Genomic DNA, 9288 nt, shown 5'->3' with positions numbered 1-9288 from the left:
GTCGGAGGATACTTTGGTGGAGGATACTCCGGTGCCGGTCGTTGGTTCTGTTGGAGCGGACGGTACGGAGGCGATGGATCGGGCAGAAGAAACCGTGGGTGAAATTGATGCCACAATTGACATAGGGGTTCAGGTGAGAGTGGATTTAAGGAACTGCCACAATTTGATGAGCGATATTTTCGGGTTTTCAGGTAACAATGGTGTAGCCCCATGAATTTTCTCTCCTTTAATATTCGCGGTATTGGGGGTGCTGAGAAGCCAGGGTGGTTAAAAAAAGTCAAGTCGGATTTTGGTATACATTTCTTGTCTCTGCACGAAACTAAAAAACAAGGGGTCTCAGTTCTGGATGTCTCGGGGTATTGGGGTAATAAGAGTTTTAGTTTAGAAAGTGTTGATGCGGAGGGATTATCGGGTGGTCTTGTTTGTATGTGGGACAAGTCCGTCTTCTCTCAGACTGGTGTTAACAGGAATAGGAATTTCTTACATGTGAGAGGCAAACTCTCTGGCAGTAGTGAAGTGGTTAATGTTTTGAATGTTTGCGCTCATCAGGGAGTGTCAGCTAAGAAATCTTTATGGGATATGATTTCTCAGCTTATAGCTGAACATGATGGGTTTTGGATTGTCTCGGGGGATTTTAACGCAGTTCGTTATAGTGAAGAAAAGAAGAACTGTGGGTTTAAACAAAATTGTGCCAACAATTTTAATTCTTTTATCTTTGATTCTGGCCTCTTGGAGTATAATTTGATTGGTAGAAAATTCACGTACAGCAAGGAGAACGGGAGGAAAATGAGCAAGTTGGATAGGTTCTTGGTGAACCATAGTTTTTTTTAATGCCTGGCCAGAAGCGAGGGTAGAGGTCGTGCCGTGTTTTCTTTCGGACCATTGTCCCATAGTTCTTTCTACTGTCTCTTTGAATTATGGAGCAAAGCCTTTTCGTGTGTAGGATCGTTTGATGACCCGAACGAGTCGTTCAGAGGTGTTTTCGTCAAGTACAGGTGCGGAAAACAAGTAAATGACGTAGGAATAGCTTGTATATCACTTTAAACTCCTTTTCTATTGATTTGACGATGAGTACAACCTGTTTTCGATCCGGCAGCACTTCGGTACGAAAATCAGGAACTGTTACAAATGAGATCGCCTATAGGGTATATATAGGCCACTGGAATCGCTTATTGGACAGGCCCAATAAGCGATCCATATACATGTCATAAAAGCGGCCCAACATGATTGTCACATAAGCGGTCCATCATGTTGACACATAAGCGGCCTAACTATCAACATGTACCTATGAGCGATCCATAACCATAAAACTTATACAATCTCACTATTTCTCGTATATTGTGCCCAGATCTAACATTTAAGACTAATGACTCGATACAAGACATAATCAGCAGATGTAGTGCACCAACAGACTCCCCCTCAGATGTTGATGGAGTCGACTATCGAGTCACACCATGCTGTATCTTCACATCTTCAGCCTTGATCAGTCTTCGAGCTTTTCTTTCTCTATCTACAGACTCCCCCTCTCGATTTACTGGTATTCACATCTTCAGGATCGTTGTCTGATCTACACAGGCCTTCAGAATCGACTAACCTGGCTCTAAAAACACTTTAATTCTCTTGATCAGATCTCTTGATTCCTTAAGTTCATCAGCTTCAACAACAGACATGATTTTCAGGATTGAAACTAGGCTCTTCTTCAACAAAAATCTTTAACAATCGAAACCTGGTTATCTGCACAATCTTATCCCAGAAATAAATTTTCTAATTTTATCACATATCAGATACCTCTGCTCCAACACATGACTCTCACATCAATCTATGATGAACCACTTGAAGAAGGCTAGATTTAATGAAAACAGTTAGATTTACACAAACACTCCCCCTCAAATTCTGCTCATCATGTTTAGCACTCGGAATTTTGAAAATCAGTTTTCCAACATCAGTTGTCGAAAATCTCTTTGACTTTTTCAAAAATTTATGCTAAAACACACTAAAATCTTTTTGAATTTTCAATATGAGAAAATAAAATGTAGAAATAAACTATTTACAAACAATATTTTTGTGAGTTCGTGCAAGAGGATCATATCAGTTTATGAAACAAATCATCAACACCGTTAAGCTTGATTTCATTCTAAGTTTTAAACAATTTACCTAGATTGTCAGTATGCTTGTCCTCTTAAATTCTCAACACAAATTTCAATCGATTCGAGATACGAGATTAATGTTTTAGAGACTTAAACTTAATTGTGTATCACTCCACTTGAATATACTCCTGTATCCAGATCCCAAATATTCAGTCTTACAGGTGAATATACCACAGATGATATCTGTAAAGGGGTTAGATGCGAAACCGTGAGAGCTCAGGTCAGAACTTCCGTTCAGCAGAGAGATGACGGCTCGACTTTTGGTGGGTCCCCTTTAGAGGATCTTTTTGCATTTCAACAGCAGCGACTATCAATTTTATTGTTTCATCAGCATGCTGAGGGCGGCGCTTTTTCAAGCATATGCAGAAAGTATTATCCGGGGACTAGGTCAGTACTTCCATACAGCAGAAGTCCTGGGATAATACCCCAGATATCACTGAGTATAAAGACCTAGTATCTCAGAATATGGGACCTTTCAAACAAGATTTCGGGGGTTACCCATATATTCAAGAATAGTTACCCACGAATTAAGCAAGTTTGAATTAGGTTTATATCTCGTTTCAATTTACTAAATGTGCGAAAATCTATTGACACACCCGCAGTAAGATTGTTTAACACTTTTTAACTTTACATTTCTTTAGCGTGCCGTGATAGTTCACTGATGTACTATCATTTCCTCTTTTTCGCAACAAAACTCATTTTTGAATTTTATCATGTTTTTGACTTTTTCAAATTTTCAAATGTTTTTGGATTTTCTGAAATTTCCCTACTCCCCCTAAAATGCAAACACATTTTAAAGAAAATTTGAAAACTTCTATACTCTTGACCTACTAGAAACAGAAAATATAAAAACAAACTGTACAGAAACTTGACAACTCACACTGAATCACATCAAATCGCCATCCACTAGGCATAAACAATCTGAACTCCCCCTATCACAAATCATTTTCTCATTTAGATTTGAAAACACTTAAGTTTGTTTTAATCAAAATGATTTTTCCGGAAAATGAATTTGTGTTGAAACAACCATTTGTAGGTTTATTAATTTTAAAAACGGGGATGTGGTTCATCATCTTATCTGTCTTTTGTCATGAATAGTAAATCAAGTACAAATTAATGTCCCTGATTTACCATTTGCATCTAATAACCTTCTGTACCACTTGTAAATGTAAACACTTCAAAGTATACAAACATCTCAAAATTTAACCACAAATACCACCTGTGGGATCAAGATTACCACTTTTTAGATACCCAAACAACTACCACGTGTAGGAATATTACGTCTACATCACCATTATATCAATCAGAATGCCGATTCCTGCTTCACAATTAACCACCTGGAAGCTCCGGCGTAGTCCTTTCACCTGCAAAACATCCAAACATGAATCACAATCATTCAAACAAACATATCATAAACTAGAATGATGCCGATTCCTGATCCACGATATAAACTTGGGATCTTCGGCGTAGTCCTTTGACTATTCTGGGAAGCAAACTTCCCTCCAAGTCTTCTCAGACTTGAGGACTTTCAACTCTTCAGCTGTAGGGTTGTATGTCGCCTTTTTAGTTGCGTAAAAATCTTTTACCCCTTTAGCTTTTCCACTCAAAATTTTCTCAAATATCTTCTTAACATTCCCGTTGAATGTTTTCTCGACATCAAATTCTTTTTCATCATCATAAAATTGATTTGAAATTTCAATTTTTCCAATTATCTTCTTAACCTCCTCAAACTTCAATGATGGAAGAACATCATCATTTTCTGAACTTTTCTCCACAACTTGTGGCTCTTCTGGCTTTGTGGAACCAGATTCATCGCCGACATTCACTTCACTTTTCTTCGCAACCCACACTTGGTTGTCATTTCCTTGTCTTTTGTAAAATTTTGTCTTTTTCTTTGAACATTCTCCAACTTCATTTTTCGAATTTTTAAAAATTTTGGATTTTTCAGATTTTTCCACAACTTTGTCTTTCATCTTCTGAGAAGCTCCCTGTTTTGCTTTGATATCTTTCGAACAATCCGATGCAATGTGACCAGCTTCATTACATTTCAAACAGGTTTGAGCATTTCTCGGATGAAATACTCCAGTTCCATTCTTTCTTTTTTCAGCAAGAAACTCTTTGTTAGTTTGTTTCCAAAAAGGTTTCTGCTGTTCATCTTCCGAGCTTCCACCTGTCACAAATTCAAATTTCATTTTAGAATTTTTCATATTTTTATCATCTTCTGGTGGAATAAAGCCTAAACCTTTCTTTTTGTAGCTACGATTTTGTTTAGATTTCTTTGAAACACCAGGACCAGAATTGTAACCCTTTTTCTTGTTTAGACGTTGTTGAACTCTAGAAGTATATTTTTTAGGTTTTTCAAAATTTTTCAAAACTTTTAACTCAGGAATATTAACCTCTATTAGTTTAAAAGTTTTGTTGATTAGATCCGTTTTAACACTTAAAATTGGAAACTCTTTGTTGTAATATAATTTGTCAGAACCATTCAAAGTATAAACAACTTCGAATGTTTCATCATCCAAATCTGCCTTTGATAACAAAAATTCTTTACTATAAGACCGTTTAACCGACGAATTTTGACTGTTGACTGACGACTTTGACCCTCCAGACTCAGACTTTGACTCTGTCTCCTCATCAGTGTCCAACACTTGATCGACCACCTTTTTGATTAATTCAGACTCATGATCAGTATCGGATGAGGTAAACGTCACATCAATGTTTTCTGGTAAGATGTCAGTTGTGTCGGTTTTAAGCTGTATATTGACTGCTTTTGCAAGTTGTTCCTCATTTGGTTTCCTAGGTGAATACCCATCCCAAATTGGAGGTGGACACTTGTTATAGCTAATGGTCGGTTTCTTACCACAATCTTTCTTTTCTTTCTGCTTCTCATCTTGAAAAGCTTCCATACCTGCAACAGTTGGGTAAACACGATCAATAACATAATCAGAGGTAGAATAGCTCAACAATAACCTCCTAATCCTCTCATTTTCAATCTTTTCAGTTTCCAACTCTTGCTTCCATTTTGCACTTTCTTCAATGTAGAAATTTATAGCTTTTGCTTTGACATTAAAGTTGCATTCATCATTGTCAGTGCCTGTTCTCTTTCTGTGTTTGTCTTTTGGAGACCAGTTACTGTTTTGTTCAACACGTCGTACGATTCCTTCACATAATTGAGATTGAACAATAACTGCTCTTTCTTTTTCTCGTACTCAGCTATGATGTCATCTTTTGCTGCACATTCTTTGCAAGCTTCTAGACACTTCTCACAGGGCTTGATGACTTCAACAATTTTTTCAACTTCGACTGTTTTCACAACTTCAATCAATTTTTCTACTTCAATCACCTTTTCTACTTCAATCACCTTTTCTACTTCTTTCACAACCTCACCAATTTTCTCAGCAATATTCTCAACATTCTGAAATTCACCTTCAGATTCAGATTGTTGATCTTTTTCAGCTCTTTCCTCCGCCAGTTTCTCCATTTTTTCTGCAAAATAAAAATGAAAACTATTAGGAGACAAATGAGATTTTGCAATATTTATATGTTTCTCTTCCTCATCATCACTGCTACTGTGATCAGGTGATTGATCAAAATGTACAGACTTATCAGAATCTGATGGTGTTTTATTAAATACAACATCCTGTTCTTGAACAGTTTCATCTGAATTATCTGAAATATCCCCAGAGTGTTCTGAGATTCCATCAGTACTATCTGAACTATCATCAGACGACACAGATTTTTCATCTCCACTTGACACATTCTCTCCAATAGATCTCATCCAAGTAGCAAACAAATTTGGCTCTCGAACGATCTTAGCAATGAAAGCTTTAAAACCTCCCTTTTCATCCACGAACATATCCCAACTAAAACCTTCTGGTTGTTTCTCATCATCTTGATCGATAACACGTTCTGCGGAGGCTTCAGATGATATGTAATCACTCCAGCTGAAATCTACAACACAAGCTCTTTTGGAATCTTCAATCTTTCTCCCATGAGCTGTCTGAGGTTCTTGTGATTGACCAACTTGTTGATAGATAGCTTTGCGGTAATAATCATCTTTCCCAAATGGATTCTGTGCTCCGCTAGCTTCTCTTCCTTTGCACTCCCGCTTGAAATGGCCCTTCTCCCTGCATCGAAAACAAGTAACTTTAGATTTATCAAAACCTAAAGTAGAAACATGTGCATCAAGAAAGTCATTTCTCCCGGTAATGGTTTTGAATTTCTCAGCTCTACGAAGAACACTTGTAAGACACCATTTGATATCCATAAGTTCCATTTCCTCGGCGTCTATTTGGTCGTAATCTTCTTTGGTGAGCATAGGATTTCCGATCCGACCAGCAACAAGACCTTCATAGGATAACAGAACTGAACCCAGAAGTGCCATGTGGTCTTTAGCAGTGTCTTCAGAGAAGCTTTGACCTTCTGGAAGGTTGAGAGCTATGTTGCACTGAATTATGTATCCATTTCCGGTTTTTGTACTTTGAGACTGAAAGCTTATGTTAGTCTCTTTTGGATTCACACTCGGAAACGATGAAAACCCGCTGCTACTCTTGTTCGAACCCTGATCAACTTTTTCTGATAAATCTCCAGCACTGAAAGCGGTTTGAATTTTTGGACTTCTTTCAGCTTCAGAAACTGGAATACTACCTTTATAGTACATTTTAACATCCTGTTGACCATTAGGATTATTCATCCTTGCGATCTTTTGTTGTTCAAGATCCTGACTCTCAATTTTCTCAATAAACTGACCAATTGTAAGTTTGTCATAAACACCCGTGTTTTTCAGTATCATCAAATACGTTCCCCACTCTTTCTGATGTAACGCGTCAGCCAATTTATCAACCCATTCCTCACGACCTTTTTCAACTCCCAACATCGATAACGAACGCACTAAGTGGCAGTATCTCTCAATCAGCTTTTTAGTATCCTCTCCTGGCAAACTGCTAAATAAATCAAATTCCTTTTTAAGCAATGCCTTCTTGCTTTTGATCATACTTTCACTACCCTCGAATTTCACTTTAAGAGCATCCCAAATTGACTTTGCAGTTTTGTCGTGTTGTAGCAGAATGAATATATCTTCTTTAATCGCCTGCTGTAACAAACTGATTATCATTTTCTCTGCTCGGTACATTGCACGTTCTTGTTCTGAGAATTTAGATATCTGTTTAATGACTTGCAATTCTGTTCGAGGCAATGTGTACTTTTCCAATATGCATTCCCACGATCTGAGATGATTTGCCTGAACCCAGTTTTCAAAACGATCTTTCCACCCGTAGTATTCTTCAATACTCATCAGTTTCGGGGGTTTCTGGGTGGTTCCCGTCTCATTTTCAAGATTCATGGCTTGAGCAATTACGGCTGGAGTAGTCGATGTAGCAAAGGCGTTGTAAAATTCGGAATTCATGATGACTTAACACGTTTTTCAAAGCAACTGACAGAAAAGCGGTCCAAATATAGTTCCTTGGAGCGGTTCAAGATATGATGTTCGAATGAGCGGTTCAAGATATGTTTGTTCGAGCGGTTCACAAGTTTACTGTTCGAGCGGTTCAAGTCACCTAACCGTATAAGCGGTCCAAATACAATCAATTTCGAGCGGTTCAAAAGTGTGCTGTATGAGCGGTCCGGATGAGCAGTCCGAATGAGCGATTCAAGTCAGAACGATCGAATGAGCGATCCTAAACACGTACGAATAAGCGATTCAAGCTAGGTCCAATAAGCGATCCAGAAAAGCGATCCAACTTCGGACAACGATTTGACCCACTATTTCTTTGAATTTCAACCCCAAACTTTCAAGGGTTTGTTTTTATACCATCGCGCACAATCCCTGAGATTTTGAGCAAGTTTCGACCGTGAAAAATATCTGAAACTGAAAAAGAATGAGTAGAAGACAGAATTTTCGACAATTTTCAGCTATTTCCTGTAGAACTCCTCCTCCTGAAGCTCTGATACCACTTGTAGGATCGTTTGATGACCCGAACGAGTCGTTCAGAGGTGTTTTCGTCAAGTACAGGTGCGGAAAACAAGTAAATGACGTAGGAATAGCTTGTATATCACTTTAAACTCCTTTTCTATTGATTTGACGATGAGTACAACCTGTTTTCGATCCGGCAGCACTTCGGTACGAAAATCAGGAACTGTTACAAATGAGATCGCCTATAGGGTATATATAGGCCACTGGAATCGCTTATTGGACAGGCCCAATAAGCGATCCATATACATGTCATAAAAGCGGCCCAACATGATTGTCACATAAGCGGTCCATCATGTTGACACATAAGCGGCCCAACTATTAACATGTACCTATTAGCGATCCATAACCATAAAACTTATACAATCTCACTATTTCTCGTATATTGTGCCCAGATCTAACATTTAAGACTAATGACTCGATACAAGACATAATCAGCAGATGTAGTGCACCAACATCGTGTGTTTGATTCCTGGATTGGCGAACAAGGGTTTGAGGATGTTGTTTCAGAAGTTTTGAGTGGGGGGCTGGACAATAATGGCCCTTCAGATGTGGTGTTGATGAGAAAATTGGGTCTGCTTAGGTCCAAGTTAAAAATTTGGAGGGATGAAATGTTAAAAAAGAATTCAGAGGAGGTGGTTTCAGCGATGGCGGATCTCGAGAGAGTTGAGTCCGCTATGGAAGAGAGGGATCTGTCGGAGGAAGAGGAATGGATCCTTGTGGAAAGTAAAAGAGTTTTATTTAGTGAAGAAAAGAGGAAGAACAAGAATTTTAAGCAGAGATCGAGAGTTAGATGGGCGAAGGATGGGGACGAGAAATCAAAATTTTTCCATGCTATGATTAATTGCAGGAAGGCTTCTAATGCCATTCACGGGTTATTTGTAGAAGGGGAGTGGGTGGAGAAGCCGGTGTTGGTTAAAAAAGAAGTTTTTAGATTCTTTAGAGATAAATTTGTGGAAGCTTATGCTGATCGTGTCACTCCCTGGCTTTGCGGAAGCTTGGTTAATTTGGTGTGACTTCTTAATACCATAGCTTAATCATAACAAATCTATATGAAAATAAAACCATGCAAGATCATCCATTGAATTGAGTTTTAAAACATAAGTAACACAACATTGTCTTAAGGCGTTGACTCATGCAACGGATACTACAACCTGATAAGATAAAAAACAT

The 9288-nt window shown here is 38.2% G+C and overlaps 1 protein-coding gene across 1 annotated transcript; it reads left to right on the top strand.

The window, feature by feature from the left end:
* Window positions 1–210: 210 nt before the first annotated feature.
* LOC110943769 lies at window positions 211–831 on the top strand. The gene has a single exon (XM_022185503.1). It carries the CDS (start codon window positions 211–213, stop codon window positions 829–831), a length of 621 nt encoding a protein of 206 aa, XP_022041195.1.
* The last annotated feature ends 8457 nt before the right edge of the window (window positions 832–9288 follow it).

The sequence above is a fragment of the Helianthus annuus genome, chromosome 5, assembly GCF_002127325.2.
Source record: "Helianthus annuus cultivar XRQ/B chromosome 5, HanXRQr2.0-SUNRISE, whole genome shotgun sequence".
NCBI lineage: Eukaryota > Viridiplantae > Streptophyta > Magnoliopsida > Asterales > Asteraceae > Helianthus > Helianthus annuus.
The sequence above is the reverse complement of the archived record's forward strand: the minus strand, read 5'-3'. Positions and strand labels throughout refer to the sequence as shown.